The 20,329-nt window shown below is 38.3% G+C and overlaps 1 protein-coding gene across 2 annotated transcripts in view; it reads right to left on the bottom strand.

Annotated features, from left to right (window-relative positions):
- Positions 1 to 1,121: 1,121 nt before the first annotated feature.
- ANKRD28 (ankyrin repeat domain 28) overlaps positions 1,122 to 20,329 on the bottom strand; it is a 173,435-nt gene continuing 154,227 nt past the window's right edge. For both annotated transcript variants that reach the window (XM_088445445.1, XM_088445444.1), the window contains exons 18-28: positions 17,381 to 17,582; positions 16,090 to 16,177; positions 14,716 to 14,833; positions 11,960 to 12,179; positions 11,132 to 11,219; positions 10,961 to 11,044; positions 9,830 to 9,975; positions 8,565 to 8,647; positions 8,188 to 8,270; positions 5,595 to 5,686; positions 1,122 to 4,390 (exon numbers count right to left, since the gene is read on the bottom strand). In XM_088445445.1, the coding sequence (XP_088301571.1) occupies positions 4,113 to 4,390; positions 5,595 to 5,686; positions 8,188 to 8,270; positions 8,565 to 8,647; positions 9,830 to 9,975; positions 10,961 to 11,044; positions 11,132 to 11,219; positions 11,960 to 12,179; positions 14,716 to 14,833; positions 16,090 to 16,177; positions 17,381 to 17,582 (1,482 nt within the window). In that variant the 3' untranslated portion in view covers positions 1,122 to 4,112. The remainder of the gene's footprint in view (positions 4,391 to 5,594; positions 5,687 to 8,187; positions 8,271 to 8,564; positions 8,648 to 9,829; positions 9,976 to 10,960; positions 11,045 to 11,131; positions 11,220 to 11,959; positions 12,180 to 14,715; positions 14,834 to 16,089; positions 16,178 to 17,380; positions 17,583 to 20,329) is intronic.

The following is a 20,329-nucleotide window of genomic DNA, read 5'->3' as shown; positions in this document are numbered from 1 at the left end:
GGAGTAGTCACCCATAGCAGCCAGATTTTACCTGTAATATTTGCATTGATGTTTTGAAGCAAATTTCTGATTGGTTGCTATGGTCAACACAGCTTCTCCAGAAATGTTCCTTACTAAAGAGATTCCGTCTGCATAAGTTGTAATTTATTCCTAAAGAACGTCATCCTACTGAGATGTGTGGCATTGTTGCCGAGTTTGTTTTTTTATTTAATACAAATAATGCTAAAATTGTCAGCATGCACTCTAGTAGTTACATAGTTTTCCCAATAACTGTAGATTCGATAAGTGTAATGAAATGTGTTTTTACCATGTTAAAATTCTACTAAATAAATCAGACACTAAAGCATATTTCAGTGGGGATAAAAATGCTACTTTGTGCTATTTTTCGGGACCTGTGAGGTGGTCCCTAGTAGGGGGTTACATATTATCTTGCTGGTAGGTGATGAGTTCATGAAGTGCTCATTACAGTTGTGTAAAACACCAGCATGGGACTGGTCAAGCCACCCAACCAAGCAGCATGTTCTCCAACGTTTGTCTGGTCAATCCTGAGAGAAGACCTCATCATCCATCCACTCATGGACATATTTACTATATATACCATACATTTCATGCAGTCCTGACTAACGGGCTGCAAAACAGGCAGAGTTTGAGCCAAAGTGGGTGTTTAACCACATTCTGGCCAGGTTTTCGCGGGATTTAGGCAGTTTCAGTGGATTGGTGGTATGGCACACATGCATATACACTGTGCTCACTCTGACTACATAAATACTTAGGCTGGGTACATACTGAGTGATATATCAGCTCCTGGGTACACATCAGAACGATGGCCAAATCCAAACAACAAATTGTGCATGACATGCAGTGTGTATGCAGGATGTGCACGCTCCCGTGGTCGCATGCAATGTGCTGCACATCAAACCTGACAATATCACATGCAGCGCCATGCAGTGTAATAAAGGATGGAACAAGTGATCGTCCCAGTGTGTACCCAGCTTAAGAAGCACAAGTGTAGTCTGGAGGACTTGGTGATAGTCATTTAAGGTCCCGCATGTAGCCACGCCTGTTGCTCATCACTGCTCTATATTTTAGTAGTTGTGCTGAACATATCAACATGAAAACCATGAAACATAACTCACATTTTATTATACTCCATAAAATATACAGGAATTTCAAATGTACTGAAAGAGTGCAGGTAAATACAGTATCCAAGCAGCCACTATTTCTATGTACATGCCGATAATGTCTTAAAAAAAACACAAAGCCAAAAGAAAAAAAATAAAGGTGAAAAACCTTCAAAAAACTTCACAAGGAATTATTGAATAGATCAAAATACTGTCCCGTTTTTCACACACACCGTAAATAAAACCAGCAGTCCATTTACAAGTTAAAAGTTTTCCAGTTTCACAATACAAAATAAAAAATTATAGAACATATTTTTAATCTGAAAAAGAAAAAATATCTAGGGGTATATTTACTAAAGTGAGAGTTTTTAGAAATGGAGATGTTGCCCATAGCAACCAAGCAGATTCTTCTTAACATTTAACTAGAACCTTCTAGAAGATATTAGCTAGAATCTGATTGGTTGCTATGGGCAACATCTCCACTTCTAAAAACTCACTTTAGTAAACATACCCCCGAGTGTGAAAAGCAGAGCAGCTGAGAAATAACAGCCACAACCCAGCACTTGTATGAAAGACAAACAGACTTTATTTTATATCACCTTGCTGGCCTGGAACAATGGTTATGTATAACCTCAAGAGTGAAAGGCTTACTAAGAACAGAACTTAGAAAGGCTTAAATATACTACTTATGCAACGTGTTTCATCCCCCCCCCCCTAATAAAATATGTATATTTCAAATGCTTTCAACTTACAAAACTGTGTATAAATAGAACAAAACTGAATGTCTCTGCATCTTTTACAAGTCTCAAATGCAAGAGAATTACAAGTTTCTTCGTCTGGGAACATAAATAAATATACAATAAATTAATGGATGGCAGCAGCCAAATTAGCTCCAAATAATCTAGATTTACTGGACAACTCCTGTGTTTTCCCAATGTCCTACTGTGCTCCCACCCCCCTTATACACTCCACACAGTTGTGTACTAATTTCCGTTATGCCTTTTATTAAGTATAGAAAACTCAGTCAGTCACAATGAATTTGTGAATATGCAAAAACAGCATGATTCATATCCTAAACTAAACCTTGTACTTTCTGTATTTCGAACCCAATGATGCGATTACTAGTGATCTACAAATCTTACCTGGAATTTAATGGCTTAAAAAAATGTGGGCACAGAATACTTATATTTACTGATGAGCATTATGTTTAAAGGCAAGAATAACCTTTTACTATTTAAGTAGGTCATGAACATGTAACTTATTTCCATCTAATCTCCAGTCTGTTCTTTCACAGGAGAATTGAGGAAAGATACTCACACAGTAATAGTTCAAAATGGCTGCCTCTGCTGTGTGTAGCTGACCGTTGCACTTTAAGGGTTAAGTTACTAAAATACATTTTTGTAAAAGGCTGGTGTCACTGTAGTATTTTGTGTACCTGCATGGCCTGGCTTATAACACATAGGAATCAGAAGATCGTTACTGGCACAGAGAATTTGCTGGGAGACCCTGCATACATGTCATACCAGCACTTATATTGTAGAGCCACTGACTGCAGTATTCCTGCAGCCCTTGTTTGGCGGTATGACAGGAATTTAGCGCCTCCTAGTGAAAACTCTGTTGTTCCGTAAGTGGAATTTAGTGGTTCCAGTCTATAACACATCCCCAATGAAAACAACTAAACCATCAAAGCACAGAGAGCTTCATAACAGGAGAGACTGAGCCCATATTACTCTTCCTTTTAAAGGGGTTTGACACTGAGATTAATAATTTTTTGTTTGTACAGGGGTATATAGATAAAGAAACAAGTCTGTCTAATGATATAAATATATAGTGAAAAAAGAAAAGCTATAAAAGGTGAAGCATAAAAAGATAAAGGAATATGCTCAGAAATAGTTGCCGGAGGGCAAGTAAAAGACAGTCATCTGATGGTGGAAAACTCAGACGGACAAGGGTATGCATGAAATAACATTATGCTGGTTTGCAATGGTCACTAGCCTTGAAGAAAAATTTCACATTACAATAAAATCGTTGTCTGGTCATTTAATCTACAACTTATATTTTCATTCTCAATATTCAAGTCATTAGTTTTTACAATTTAATATAAGACGAGAATGAACATGAGGAATCCTGCCACTTATGTTCATTTACAGGGTAAATATCACTGGTGTCACTTAAAAGCCATAACAAAATAACACAACTGTGCAACAATTATTGATTCCCATTACAGTATTATTCATTCAACATCTTGACAGAAAACAGAAAGTGAAGTGGAAAAAACTCTTGCTCTGCTGTCCAAGGAAGAAAAACTGAAGGAAAAAAAAAAAAAAAAAGCCTCTACTGGACATTATCTCGGCATGGACAGAAAGAAACAAGGCTAGGAAATGGAGATTTGATGCACAGTTCTATATTAACGGATTCCAGTCGTTTAACATCCAAAAACCATTAGAATATAAGAAAAGAAAAAAAGAAAAAACATTTGGTCCTTTGGCAAACTGATGTATACACAATGCCAGATGTACCAAATTTATTGCCATCAAAATGTTTTAATTTTATTTATACAATGTTCACTATAGCGTTTCCTGTACAATAGTAGAAGTCATCCGTTGATTGGACTGCTATGCCCTGCGATATAAAAGTTTCTCTCGACACAGACAATAAAATATTAAATAAAACAGAAAATGACTGCTTGAAGGGTCTCACAGGTCCCAGGCTCTTGTTCCTGTGAACAATTCACATCACAGGTTTCACACCTCTAGAGGACTTTAATTTAGGTGTACAAAGGTTTCTTATTCAACGAAAATGCGTCAGATTAAAACGTTTGCAAATTCAGTAATTGAATCAGTGAATACTTTAAAAAGAACAAAACCATTTTTTTTTTTTTACTCGATAAGTTAACCCTTAAATTTCCGCCCACTGTGGCAGGCCAGGCATGAGAACGGTTTCAAGCTGCACAATTTGAAACTACTTAAAATTTGGGTTCTTGCAGAAAGCTCAGTAGGTCTCCGAGTCTGAGTCATTGAGTTCATCTTCTTCTGTGTACGGATATCCGTCTTCCCTGCCGATATTGTTGAAGCTGCAGTATGAACTGTGCTCGCTTCTCACGAGCGGCAAAGAGTCAAAAGTGACAGTCTTTGAGGGATTGGTGTAGTGGTTTAAAGTCAGAGATGGCATTGTGCTGCCTGATGAAACTGGCATCATTGTAGCTAAGATAAGAGCCAGGCAGTCAGCAACATCCTTATTTGGAGCACATGCCAATGCTGGTGTGTAGCCTGCAATGAAACAAGGCAAATTGCAAGTAAACCTACTGTTGGAATCCCAGGTCACGTAAAGCACTAGACAGGCAGGAATCAACCAATCTTTTTCAATCAGCCATGAGGTACATGCAAAACAGCAAAAACATTTCTTGTAGATCTACAAAATAAAACCTTATAGAATAAGAATTAGTTTTAAGAGAAATTAGTATCTACAGTCCCTGTTAATATTTACATATGCACGCTTGCGTTCCTTTAAAGTTGAAGATAGTAGTGTATGGTCTTCACCTTTAAGGAAGCGTATGAGTGCATATCCATTTTAGAACCTTGCAGATATAAGGTAGGACTCTAGATACAAATATATGTTGTACTGTGAATTAAAAACAAAAGGCTGCAGAAATAAGGTTATCCTGTTCATGTTATAAATGTAGTAAGATATATAGGCTATGATTAAGGATTTGTTTCCATATTGTTACATCCTTATGCTACAGTTGGAAGGGAGCAGCAATGTTAGCACAGAGTGTGTTTTACATCATGTATAAAGTGTTGGGGCATTATAAAATGGTGAAGAAGAGGGGTATGCAAAAAAATAAAGACAATAGGAACAACTGTTTTAACATATGCTCAGACTAAACCACACTCCTTGTCTATGTAACTCAGGCAATAACTCTATAAGTGGAATAAGTGTGTTATACTAAGACCCTGAACATTCAATCTGTAGCTCAGTGACAGAACATTGTGCCCAATTGAGATGATCTACACAGTGACAACCCTGTAGGAATATTTATCCCAATCACATCTTAAAATGCAATCCTTCATTAAGTTAGAGGGTTCCAGTCAGAATGTCGGCAGTCAATGTCAAAACCATAAATATTAACATGTTCTGGATGCTGACATTCATGATATCGATATGTTTAGAATGTCAACAGCCACAATGTAGACACAGGCAGAATGTCGACATGTTCAAAATGGGGACTTCGTGACTGTCGACAGTGACAATTTCAACATGTCATCGGTCGACATTGTCAAAATTCATCATGTCAAGTTGTTCACAATCAGAACATGGCAACTAGATAGTCTCAACATAATGAATATAATCACAATAATGAATATCATACCAAACCTGTTATGCTCTTACAAATGTACAGAAATGGTGCTGGTTATTGTGTCACAACAATTGATGCACGCGCAGTTACTGCGTACCTGGAAATATAACCCTTACCATTTTCATCCACAGCTAGAACACTTGCTCCTTTCCCCAGAAGCTCCTGGACAACAACCGTTAATCCATTTCGTGCAGCTACATGTAGAGGTCTGCAAAAGATGCATAATTATTTACGGACTATAATTATTGCTATATAAAAAATATAAAGTGAGATTCATCAATTGTACTGATAACCTCAGTCTACACCTGGCGCTTGAGAAACACAATAAAACTGGTATAAAGAAAATATACAAATAGATACAAGTGTGTAAATAATTAAAATAAAAAAAACTGTAAACACTAAATAAACAATCTCCTTTAAAATCAACAGTGGTACAGGACTCAAGTGTCAGTTGCTGGTCTGACACTTCAAAAAAGACAAAGAATCCACATAAGAGAAACCACGCTAATGCTGCTACAAAATATACTAAATGTGCTTAATTGATCAAAATAAATAGGCTTCTCTGAAGCACAAATATACATTTATTGAAACAGACAATAAAATAAGAGACAATGTTAAATGTATCTTAAATAGATATCAATACATCAGGAACACTGCTACAAAATCCTAATAGTGGATCTAACAGTTGATAATCAGACCCAGTTCTCTCTGCTTTGATTTGAATTTTCTTATATATACACACTTGTCAGTAGTAGCGGTGAGCAGTAGTATTAGTGAGCTTCGGGATCTAAGCTCGATACTACTGCTCACCGCTACTACTGACATTTGTGCAAGGAGATATTATTGTGAGATAAGACCACTTGGCTCACAGTAAGACCAACAGAGAGGAGATAAAGGGTGGTATGGTACGCTCGATAGGGACGATAGAGCTGTGACTGACATCAGACCGCAGCGCCAGCCGAGTGCCCGCCGCCTGGCCTAGCTGCCACTCCGTCTTCAATACCAACAGACTGGCTCTCCTGCACTCGGCTCCACATCAAAGATTTGTGAGTGGTAGTGAGCCGTTACCCTATTGCCGCCGAGTTCCCACTGCAGGTGGATGAGCTCTCCTACACCCAGCGTTACACTAATGTCCCACAAGCATGGGGAGAACCGGGGCACTACAAGTACTTATCCAATGCTGGTTGCACATTAGACTAATCACTGGATATGATACTGAGAGCTTAAATCCTACACTGGAGGAAACAGAGCCGGATATTCTTTGCCACAGTATAGTGCATTGGAAAGTGGTGAGCATTCAAGTGTGAAAATATATTATATATATATATAATTTTTTTTTTTTCTTTTTATAAAATTGTAATCAAAGCAGAGACTATTCATATGTTGACCTAACACATATTGAACTGGGTCTGATTATCAATGGTTTCTCTTTTATGTGGTTATAATTATTTCTAATATTATTAAGATAAACTAGGAGCAAATCCTCAGTTTATTATGTTAAAGCAAGGCTTCTGAGATCTCTCAGCATATCGTTCCCAAGGTCATATCATGTAATGTCTTTTCAACACATGGATTGTCGAATAAAGCAATTTCATGTAGTATGAGCATGCCTGATCCATCTTACATTTTATTTATTTATATAAATGAGCTATTTACAGTACTCAGGAACAAAGGGATTTTATTACGATCATATAAGGGGACCAAGACCATATGAATTATATTTCCACCCCTAAAGGGCATGGGTACAAAAACAAAACAAAAACTGGAGAACCTTATTCTCCCAATAGCCTCTTTTAGCTGCCATCACACCTTATGCAGGGTACATACTAAACTCTGTGTACCCAGCACAAACTCGTTCACGACGGGACCCGGCATCGGCAAGTGCATACACACTTGCCAATGCCAGGAGTCATGCTGAATGGTCAATTGAACGGTCGATATATCAGTCAGTCAGTGTGTACCCAGCATAAGTCTTCTTTCTTCCACTCATCTCAGTCGGACTGAAGGTTTTGAATTGAAATAAACATGAAGGATATTAAACAGTGAGATATTTCTCTTTGTATTGCCTCTTTAATGTGTTGGAGTTGATTACCCTTTAAGATTGAGAATGTTCGTTATGGGTTTTTCCTGTCCTATAGGATTGTTAGGGGAGGAGTTTATGGAGTCTTCATTTATGCTATGCAGATTTAGCACCTCTCTGATCTGGTTCACTCCCCCTATTTTTTTTTTTTGTGTGTGAGAATTTACTGTATTGGTTCAGCTTACTCAAATGACGACCAGAAACAACAGTTGCAATAGTTGCAGTGGACTGTCAGGCTAGTGCTGAATATTATTTACTTTCATGGTCCATATTTGGACATTTTAATTTCTGGCTTTAGCTTGTGGAAAGCCCATGTAAATTTTAGGATATGGTCCTTGATATTATCAAATAATAGAAAATAATTAACTAACAAGTATTACCGATAAAATACTCCATCTCTGTATTTCGAATTAAAACTTAGCTAACAGATACCCCTAACTCTCCAGAAGGGTAATTATGTTATTTCACTCCCAGAAGTATCCTCAGGCACACCAGTAAGGATCTGCTGGGTCACTGCAGCTCAATCCCTCAATTATCTGCATTGGCATTCATGTATCTTACGATTATGACTCATTGTGCTAAGACTGGAATCATTTCATATTTCCATGCAACAACAACAAAGTACTTACGTTTGCAAAGCGGAATTTGTTGCATTGATGAGGTTTCGGTCCGTAATTTGCTCTAGAATTAACAAGGCACTGGTTTCATGACCCTAGTGAAAAAATAAATGCACTGTAATCTTAGATTAGCACTAAACTGTAAATACAGTATCTTCCATTTATGAAACAAATGTATATACAGTATGACTGTCTGCTATACTCTTCAATAGTGTTACACAATTCGGCCACAGCATGTCCTCTTTTGCAGAGACTTACTGTAACTTCACTTTGTTAGGGGACATTTCATAAACAATTTATATTACAACATATGCATTACACACTAAAATAACGGTTCTGAATAGCCAAAGGACGTATTTAGATATATTTTAGACTTCATAGCAACGTACCTTACTGCATGCCAAATGTAATGCCGTATTTTTGCTGTTGTCTTGCAATGTTAGATCAGCTTTAGCACTGCTAACCAATACCTCTGAAAGAGAAAAGATGTTTTTATTAAAATACATGAACACATTTAATACTGATAAAATAATGAGCAGACCACATCTGTATGTGTTGAATATCAATATTTTCTACTGGACCAAAATAATAATATTTGTTTACAGAAATTATATCATAACCAACAGCTTTTGCAATGCAACTTCGGTTCCAATTTAATTAGAGTGAAACCCTTTTTAAAATGGTCCTTTGTAATTAAGTTCTCAAGCAACAAATAATTTTATATATCTTAACTATTCAAACTCCAAAACCTATATTAATATATAGTGTAGCAGTGCCAGGCAATTAATGCTGTGCAGAACAAAGACAGCAAATATTCAAACAATATACATAGTGTACATTGCAAACACGCTTACATATTCAAGCAATATACATAGCTGTACATAGCAAATACGCTTACATTTTTTGCCTGTTAAACGCCAATATTTTCATTTTACAGGGATCAGACATCTACAGGTAACAATCCTTACCAGTTATATAACACTGCCAAAGTATAGATTGTTCACCTTGTTTTTAGGCAAGGTACACATTAGGCTATGTGCAAACGACGCAATGATAGTCCTGATTTCCCTTCATCTCCAGAACAAAGTATATAGTGCGTACACACTGTGCAATCCTTCAAACGACCCAAAGATATAACTTGCATCATTTGGTCATTTCATCGTTAACGATATATGGGCGTACACATTGGGTTAAGCATACAACTACCTGATTTTAACAAGATCACTAAAGATATCTCTTGATCTGCTGTGCATGTACAGCAGATCTGAAGATGTAATGAACAACGCACAGGAACGCGCAATAGTGCATACACACTAAACCAGTGATTCCCGACCTCGGACCTCAAGGCACATTAACAGTCCTGGTTTTAGTGATAACCATGACTAAGCACAGATGGTTACATCAAAATAACTAAGGTACTAATTAAGTCACATGTGCTCAACTATGGCTATCCTTAAAACCTGGACTGTTAGTGTGCCTTGATGACCGTGGTTGAAAACCCCTGCACTAGACGATATGGACGATTTGTTGTTCCAATTTGTTTGAAATCGTAAAATCGTCCCAATTTATCGTCTAGTGTATACCCAGCCTAAGCAGCACCTTGTAACTGACAGCAGTCATAGCTGTTCAGGAGTGTACATGAGGACCAACTTACCTACTGCATTTGTTTGCCCATTCTCAGCAGCCATCATTAATGGGGTCTTCCCAGAAGAATCCACAGCATTTACTTGAGCATTATGGCTGAGCAAAAGCTGCAAACATTCAACATGGTCTGTAAAGGCTGCAGCATGAAGGGGCGTCCTACACACAAAAATAAGAAACTAATGAGGATGGAGAATAAAATCAATACAAAACCCACATGGCATTTAGTGAGGCTCAAAGAATGAAGTTTCCAGTAATTGTCGAACATTAGAGTCCCATTAGTTCATGACTAATGACCTAGGACTGATATTTGGTGTAAGCTAGTGCTCTTGTCAACTTCAAAGCAATTTTTCAATTCAAATAACATCTGATACGAACACCTGCCAATCATCACTCATCAGTGTCTGACCAATGCAGCGGTCAGGGAATAGGGGAAATCCAATATGTTGGAAAACCACGATTCACCAATCCCGGCCAAAAAATTATCAGCATCGGCAAGTTGGGGATTTTCAACATGCTGTTTTTATTCATCAGCAGATTGCGGATTGGCAAAATGGAAAATCAAGGCTGTAGATAATTGTCCCGCATTACCCATTTTTCAATGTTCTACAATAACATCTGCAAAATAATAACAATCTGACAAATTTACAAGCTGTGATGGTTACAGGAAAGCTGGCACTAGTTAGCAAACTATACATGCTCCACTACAAATCAAATTACTCTGGTGCACTAAAGCAACTTGCTGTTTAAATGGATCACATTGCACTTTTCCCCCTTTAAATCTTGCTGGAAGAATATACAATATGTGGTACTTATCCTCATTTAGCAAACCCATTATCCTACAGATTGTAAATGTATGAGCATGGTCCTCTTACGCCCATCTGTTAATACCCAATCTTGTTTCATCACTACGCTTGTTAGCAATTGTAAAACGCTATGGAGTCTGTACCAGAACAAAGTCATTTTTAAGCTCAAATGTTAGACTACGCTGATCTGAATTTCCTGGCAGGGCGACAGGATTTCATTTCGGTATTACCACAACATGCTTAATTATCAGTCTGTGTGGGTTACAAAATTTGCTTTATGGCAAAATGACTAGGTATTTATAGTGACAGTTTCCACAGACCATACACTTTATCCTTACCTTCCTTTTGAGTCCACTGAATTCACTATGCTTGTACCTAATGTGTCTATTAACATTTCTGCAGCGCCTTCATTATCATTTATGCTGAGGACAAGAGAGAAATATTATTGAACATAGGGACATTGTGCAGCAAAGAAATATCACTGTCCTTGGTATGTGTGAGTGACTTACACAGCACAATGCAAGGGACTGAACGAGTTTCCTTCCATTTTCTGAAACACTTCTTGCTCCAGCAGCAGCTCTACACAAGCATCATGACCTGTACAGGAGAATTAGTGATGATATGGAGAATGCGTTACTGAAGGATAAGCTGAGCACCACTTGCTACCAACTGATTGGACATATGGAAAACACACAAGCCCCCACAGCAAGACTATTATAAAAGCTGTAAAAAACCTTACCTGTGCAATAAAGGTGTGGAAAGGTTTTCTAACCATAATGTTAAATGATTTAATAGCGATGTGTCCTCATACACTAATGTCGCAGTTGCGCCAAACAGTCCCTCTCGGCGTACTAGGTCCTGCATGACTGCTTGCGCTGAGCGTCTTTTTCGCTCTAATGTTCGGATTAGTCGCAACAACATGCGGCAAATCCACTTCACGAGGCTGCACTGTTTAATTTGATATGCAAAACTTGTATATTCTATGTGCGAAGTGCTACAATGCAGCGGCCGCAACTTCTCATTCTAAGTTCCGTTTAGCACATTCAGATTCGCACACAGATATAGAAGTGTCGCATATCAAATGAATCAGGGAAGGTTTATAAAGAGGTTTTGTTGCATGCGATTAAGACACACAAAAACAATTATGCCATAAATTTGGTAAATCTCTTGGTGCAGCTCACTAAAACCAGGCATCCCGTGCCGCCTGGCGTATTGAGGCTAGGTGTATGAGGACACGTCTGTATGCAATTCTAAAGTGCAAAGAGCTGTAGCTCTAAATGTAAATTAAATGTTACATACATGCCCTATTAATAAGCTGAGAAAGCTGAATAGCATACCATTGTAACAAGCCCAATGAAGAGATGTGTACCCATGATTGTCTACTATTGCTGGAACAACTTCTACAGAGACGGCTGTCTGGAGAAGAGCGCCCAGGACGCCTATATGACCACATGCTGCTGCCAAGTGAATTGGAGTACGCCCCCTGCAGTCCCGCAGCAAGAAATTAGCGCTGTGTTGCAGCAACGCCTCTACACACTCCTCATGCCCGGTCACTGCCTAAAACACACAACAATGGAGAAAATGACATACAATTACCAGACATCAATATACAAAAAAAAAAAGCATAAAAGACCTACAGATGTGTCCTGCTACATCTTTGCTGCGTACGCAGCAAATCGCGCCACACATAGCGTGAGGCGTGCGCCCATGAGTGGATACGCACACTGCGTTCGCACCCGCGCCTCCATAGGACTGCATGGTGCGATCGCACTGCGCGCCATAGCGTACCGTAGCCTATTCTGCTGCGGGTATTGCATGGCGCGATGCGTGTGCACGTTTGTAGCAGGACACATCTGTACCTATAATTTTATACTTAGAATTAAAGCACAATGGACACAAGCCATTAGTTTTGGCTGATGAAAATGTGTACGCTATTCTTGTCTACATAGTATAGATCTCTAGCTTAAAGCTTTTGGAAACGGCTGCACATGCACAGCACCTCTGTACTCTGCTAGCCTTCAGCTGCTCACATTCAAAGCTTTGTCATCTTAAACGCATATTGCATTACTACCTATTACAGAGATAACCTGAAAACATACAGTAGCTATTACCCACCTAACTGAAACAATGACAGCTGTAAACTGCTGCAGCACCTCATTACACCTTGCACGAGGCATACAAAAAACCCCGGTAGTAAAACAAAAAAGAAATAACAATTGTAAAACAAAAAGGACTGCAGCTGCATGCATTTAGAAGTTATATCAGAACTATAAATTACCATGCAATATCTAGAATGTAATAGTCATGCAGTGATTAAAAGGCAGCCCTAATACAGAGTACATGATGTTCCCATAATGACTAGTCTAAAATATAAAGTGCACAATGCAGACATTTTATAAACTTTATAGTCACGTCTGAATATAATCTTTGTAAAGACATATACAACTACGTACACCATATACGACCTTCTCAATTACAGACAAATGACATGTAATATTACTGCAAAAGGAAGAGCATTAGTCCACATCAATATATAAACGTGTTAAAAAATATACCTGAAATAACTTGGCTGAAAAAACTGCTTTCCTTAACCAAATATGTCCACTATCTCTCTCTTTCTCTCACTCCACTGCAGCAGGTTACCATGATAGGAGAACGACTGGCTTGCAGACTTGCATTGGGAGGATTTTATACACAGGGGTTGGGTCAGTCATGTGACAACATCTATTCTGGCCTGTGTAAGCCTCGGCACAAGTCTCACTTCCGTGCCAAGTGTGTTTCACCCATTTGTGCCACATCAATCTTCACATTTTAGATTATACTTAGGGATTGTGCATAGTTATATTAATAAAAATAATAATATGTTTGTGACCATGCATAAGGGCATTTTAAAGTAGAATAATGAAACAGACCTAGTTTCTTTAGCCTTTTATTAGATTGCGTTGCTTGTGAGAATGAATTGGCCCATTACACTATTGGACATCAATCAGCTGGGAAACAGAGAGATGTACTAATTCTTTCTCGCATAGGAAGCAATTTCACCATAGGCAATAGAAATCTTGCACACATTCGTTCCAATCCATCTATACAAACCCCAGGCAACAAGTGATAATCGTGCGAGCAGCAAAGCAATTTATGAAAGTTAACATGTATAGTGACATTTTTCTCAGCATCTGCTGTGTGACATGGTTTATATAAAGTTACAGTATGAGTGTCCAGATAGCTGGCTGTTAAGATTTGTCTGTCTTCTGCTAGAAAGATCCTGCCTAGTCTTACATATGACTGGAATCTGTATTATGGAATGCATACTTGCTGCTTTTGCACAGTCGGCATGTCAAACAATAAGATGCAAAAAGTATAATGTTTCCAACATAATCGATGACAGCAGAGAGACCAATGTGGTCATTGGCTGTAGAAAATTACTGCCCAGCCTGATACACATTATGTCTGACTGAGCCCCGGGATGGTTCTAAGCTTACATGCAATTATATCCAGCCACTATTGTCAAAAAGCAACCAAATTCACTAAAGAAATTACCATGTGTATGCACACCTACAGATTACATTTTAATAAAATAAAAAATGTTCCTAAAAAAAAAACAAAAAAAAGAAACAGAAAAAAAAAAGTTATCCTGAATCCTACCTTCAGGATAACTAAAATAATCCCAGTGAAATAAATATATTTGATAAATAATTCTGACTCTGCAACCATTCAGCCCCTGCCAGCAGCAGGAGTATGGCGTGCGGAGGAATAAATACTATATAGAGATGATGCCCGCTTGCCTCAGAGAGGACCAATACCTTAATGTGTCTATACCTCCACCCCAATAGCTGGAGAATAAATATTACCCTAGAGATCCATGTACCCAGACATCATTAATACAACAGTGTAAGAAATATCCACTTGTATCATAGCAATCAAACCATAGATTTATTCAAATAGCCACTCACAGAGTGCAAGCCAAATTTCATTTTAAATACTGAATTAGCAGGAGTGTCACTACGCAGATTAACACACATTATTACAATGATATGGTGATGTTGTAGAAAGAGACACTTGAAAAAAAAGGAAAATATAAAGATGAAAGCCTTACCCCTCGGTGCAGCGCTGTCCTTCCCCATTTATCTTTGGCATCCACATTGGCTCCTTTGTTCAGCAATGAATATACACATTCTGTATGCCCGTTCAGGACAGAGAGCATCAATGGAGTCCTGAGCAATACAAAGCACAAAGCAGAGAGAGAGAGTGAGATCGTTTTTACCAGAAACTGCACCAGTCAGCAGCACAATTCCCTTATGGCTGTCATCCAGATGTGCACTTAAACACAAAATGAAAGTGCAATGCAGATCGAACGCCGAATGTACAGCCAGACAGGTCCACAGAAACCCACTAATTTCCTCCCTCCCCCAACAAGTGGCAAAGACTGGAATTAGGTTCACACTATTCAAATATATCTGCAGCCCAATAAAGAGGTATAGGATCTATTATCAAGGTTACAAAATACAGAATGAGGGGAAAAACACGAAGCAAAAAACAAAACACTGCTGTCCAGTAAAATTACTTTATACATGATCACTGTTTCTTTGTATTTAGTACGAGGGTCTAAACAGTTTAGAAAAGTTGGAAACCCCAGGACTGTGAGGGGAAGACAGGAGGCGGTTTAATCGTGATATAGCAAAGTTTTGGCATGGTGCAACAGATTATTGAAAAAAAATAATCTTTGAGAATAATAGACCCCTCACAGATGCATCAGTATAGCATATATATGTGACTAAACGGTTGCAAAGTAGACTTCAGGGGGTATTCAATCTGCCCTGATAATTTATCAGGTGCAAAAAACTGGGACTTTTTAAAAAATTTTTACCATCAGGCAATTCAATTAGCGCCTTTTTTTGTGGCTAAAAAATTATTGGTTTTCTTTCGACAACATAGAATCTGTGATAAGTTCACGGACCTGTGTATTTTCACTGCCCGATCCACGAAAACGAGATAATTATCGGGAATTTTTTTCAGAGCCTGCTGAGGTCCCTAATGGGGCTAACTGGATAGTCCGGGGGGGGGGGGCGGGGTGTCAATTAGCATGCAGTAAATTACAGCGGCTAATTGACACCCCCCCCCCCCAAATAGGAAATTGTACACGAAGTACAAAATGTATTTCTCTAGCTTAGCTGTAACAGCTCAGTACAATGTGAGCTTAGGTTATCCTTATCGATGTATATATGCACCTCTAAATGACAGGGCATTGCCATAATTAGTAGATGAGCAAGCTATTAGAGAAAGTTGCTAGATTGCTAGTAGGTTATTACCAAGTGTTAAATAAATGGAAAATGTAATATATGGGGCAATACTTGATTTACAAAATAAGGATTGGGCGGGGGAGAACATAGTTTCTGAAATTACACTTTCAATGAACTTCCTCACTAGAGGGATGTACAATGAACCCATAGTTATATCAGCTTGGACTTACTGTCCGTTTCCATCATGAATATCCACTGCTGCCTGAATGTCAGCATTTCCTATGAGAAGTCTCAAACACTCTGAATGTCCATTTATTGCTAAGAACAAACATGAAAGATTTGTTAAACTATGCATAAGAACATTTTTTTTTTAAAGAACATGCTGAATGTTTTAAAAGGCGCCGTAGGGTTTATAGGCCTATGTGCATCTGTAACGCAGAAATATATCCGTCAATATTCGGAATGGATAATCAGCAGAAGAAATGAGAGTTAATAAGATTTAAGGTGGGTACAAAATGTTGCATCATTTCAATCCACAGTAATGGTTTTGAATTAATTCTAATTGTATTTGGATATAACCATTTAAAAAGGAATTTGTTACGGTCTTTGGCTTAAATTTGTAAATGCAGCTGTTAAACAATAGTAGTAAATAAAGCAGCAGGAATAGTAGGTATTAAATTGTAGGTCAGTCACAGTCAGGAAAGTATCAAATTGTACTCCTCAGGACTGTTAGTAGATGTTATTAATACTCTCTTTATGTATACTAACTGTTAGGGTCACACACTCACCCTAATACAGTGTGCAGTATCAATTTACTTTCAAATACATATATCCAAAAGTATACTTTAATATGTCCACCTATAACTATTGGATCGTTTTATGATAAACATTATATGCAAATATATTTTATATGTCTGATCAATTTTTATTCTTAATTGTGATTTAATAAATACACTGAAATTTTGCAAACCATCAGCCACTGTTTCAATTAAGTTATCTCTACTCTGGAGCGAGTTGGAGGCCGGAAAGAAGAGAAATTTGGACAACTGTTACTTCAGAGGAAGCTATAGCTATTTAACAAAATAAATATTAGTTGCAAATTTTAGCATATATATATATATATATATATATAAAATACTAAGAAAATAAATTAGGGCGAAATCAAACAGTATAAAAAACAACAGTGAAAATTTCTCATGTTCCAAATCTATGCGGGTCATTTATCGACAGCACTGACGGTTAGATTTCCACCATGGCTCTAACCCGTGTTTGCATGGGTTTCCTGCGGGTACTCCGGTTTTATCTCACACTCCAAAATTAAATTCTCTGTAAAAGCACTGTGGAATGTGTGTAGTATATAAATGACTGGTAATAAATAATAAAATAAAATAATGAACACAAAATAAGTCAAACATTAAGGTGAACTGGCTTTGTACACATAAGACAGAATGTCTCTGCTGGATGTACATAAATATGCTGTAAAACCAAAATTTCTGCCACACCTAGCAGTGTTTGGCATACCTGCTGAATGAATGGGCGTCCTTTTGACTACATAGTCCTTTACCAATATTGATGCTCCTTGGTTGATGAGAACATCTACACATTCAACATGTCCTTTGAAAGCAGCGAGGTCCAGTGGAGTCCTGCCGTTGCTGTTCCGTACATCGAGGTCAAGTAAAGACTGCACAAGAACCTCAAGGGCTTGATGGTGCCCATGGTAAGCCTGAGACAAAAGAGCAATTACTTAGCATTTTATGGCAGGTCAAAGAAAAGTATAAAACATTCAGAGGCCAGTAGAAACGATTGGTCCACAAATGAGTTGCAAAGATGTAAATTTCAGTTGTTTAACTATATCACAAAGCTTTATGATGGAATACGTAACAGCTATATGAGGAAAGCAGTGTACAATACAATACCTAACTAAACATTGAAGGAATTATTGAAGTTTACAAAACTATAGTGGCAGTAGTCTCTGTTTTCAGTGCTTTGACCCCCAAAGACACACAACTTCAGACATCCCTAATGCAAGAATGGCATTAAGGACAGCAGAACATTTGATACAAACCTAAATTAAATAGTAATAGAAAAAAGCCCAACATTTGTTCACAAATATCAGATTGGGTTACTTTCTGATAAACCACTAGCCAAACAGACACCAGGTTTGAAGCTTCTACAACAGATATAGTGGATTGAAAGCAGCACTATCACTTAATCTATATCTATGTACTTGCCTAATTCCTTAGCCAAGCTGAAGCTCCATGCAGCAGTTTTTTCCAAGGCTCCTCTGGTTCTTCCCATAGCCCTGAATGAAATCTAGGGCTGGGTAATGCTATGGAGGTCGGGGATGGGTGCAAGAGGTCTTACTGCTCTACTCCCCATGATGAAAGAAACTGGCTCGCCAGATCTGTATTACAGAATCAGAGAAGTCCCAGCCAGTCCAGCTGCATGGAGCAGCCCCAGGACAATGGGTGAAAGTGGTTAGTAAAATCTATCTAGTAGGTAATGGCAGTGCAAACCCCATGGGCAGTTAAATAATTATGTCCAGCATGAATTTACAGAGGAACCCGGTTCCCCCATCCCTCCAGTTTCAGGGAAGTCGCTCCTGCCTGTAAAAATAACTTTCTCACATGGGAGACATTGGAAAGGTTTGTCTGATTACACCATTCAGTGTACTGTAGTGTGTGGATAAAGTTATGTCTCCCAGAGGAATATGTAACACACTTATTAGGTAGGTCTGTATACTATATACCTAGTATCAAATGAAAGAGCAAATACATTGATAGTGATAATATTCTACTGTGTGTAACTTTCTTGCCAACACATTTGAAGTGCTGAAATAAAATACATTTCGAGTTATCGTTCTGGCCTGAAATAAAAAAAATTTGAGGACTTGTTCCATCCTTCATTACCTCGTTCTGATGTGTATCCAGGATCCGATATGTCAGCCCGACATATCGGCTGGGTGCACATCGCTCAGTGTGTACCCAGCTTTATACATACATAGCCTCACAATAATCAGAATCTAAACTCATTACTATGGAAGAAAGCTACTAGAAATACAATATTAGAAGGACAATATTGGAAGGACAATACTAATCCCCCCAGCATTACGTTGTAATAATATTGACAAATGTGAATACACTAATATCTTTTAATAAACTGTACACAAAGCAACTATTTAATTTACTTTTTCACAGAACACTGGGGGTGATTTAGTAATGGACAGAATTGCAAAGCTGCATGCAAGCAGCTTTGCAATACCGTCCTTGCAAATATGCAAATAGAGCAAGAGGTGTCTGACAACCACTGCTGCATTTGCAATACCAGCACTGCAACCAAGGTCGCAGGTTGGGACACCATTGCGGTCGCCCCACTGACAATAGCACAAGTTGTTAGAAGATTCACCCAGACTAGAACTTGGTTTTAATTAGTATCAAATAAGGATTGTGATTTTATTTCTATAAAATTGACTTTCTATGCACCATTATGAGCACACTCTTTTTCTTGTTTTGTGAGTATTAGGCCAATTAACGTTCACTATATAAACAACACTACCATTAGTGATAATGCTGGAAAGTACAAAATGACTAGCCAGCGTTATGAAGAAAGAAAAACTACAAAGATGACTAAGGCATCTGCAAAATGGTTTGTTTACTGTAGTTGTATCCACAGATAAATTGTCTCACTATACATAACACTTGATTTTGCCCATATAAAGTGCCAGATAATGGTCATGTCTGTCTCTTGCCATCAGTTACTTCCATGTGTATCAGTGATTTATTACAGGTGGGAAACCTAGCCCTAGTTCTTGGAAAAATGCTGTGTAGTAAAATGGAACAGGGTTTGGAAGGCAAACTTTAGGCTAGAGCAGTGGTTCCCAAACTGGGCGCAGCGGCACCCTGGGGTGCCTCGGGACACTTGCAGGGGTGCCTTAGGTTGTTGGTCCAGCACCAAATCAAATTATTTATTGTCAATGTAATGTAAATAGTTGGGCAAACAGAAGTGTAAATCTGTCCATCACCACATAACTGAGGTTAGCACAGTTTACTTAATTTTTTTCTGGATTTCTCAACAACAAACTTAAACTTAGGGGTGCCATGAAAACAATGCTGATACTCTAGGGTGCCGTGATTCAAAAAAGTTTGGGAACCACTGGGCTAGAGAGCAAGCACAAAGCAATGGCCCATGAGTAGAGGCTCAGGCTTAGAAAGTTGTTTCAGGCTTTGCACATGTGAAAAGGATTGTTTTCCCTTTACCCAAAATACTACTAAGGTTTAGTGTAATCACCCATAAGGGATTCCTCCAGAAAGTCTGGAAATCAGAAGATCTGCCCGGAGGGCTTTTGATCTTTTAATGAAAACAAAACTGCCAGTGTGCCCTCTCAGCTGCGCCTGCCTCCTTCCAGACCTGCCTCCTATGGAGGTAGCTCATATAAATGAAATGCATAGTGCGAGATTACAACTTACAAAT

The sequence above is a fragment of the Taudactylus pleione genome, unplaced genomic scaffold, assembly GCF_031769625.1.
Source record: "Taudactylus pleione unplaced genomic scaffold, aTauple2 ptg000380l, whole genome shotgun sequence".
NCBI lineage: Eukaryota > Metazoa > Chordata > Amphibia > Anura > Myobatrachidae > Taudactylus > Taudactylus pleione.
This window is presented reverse-complemented; position numbering and strand designations above follow the sequence as displayed.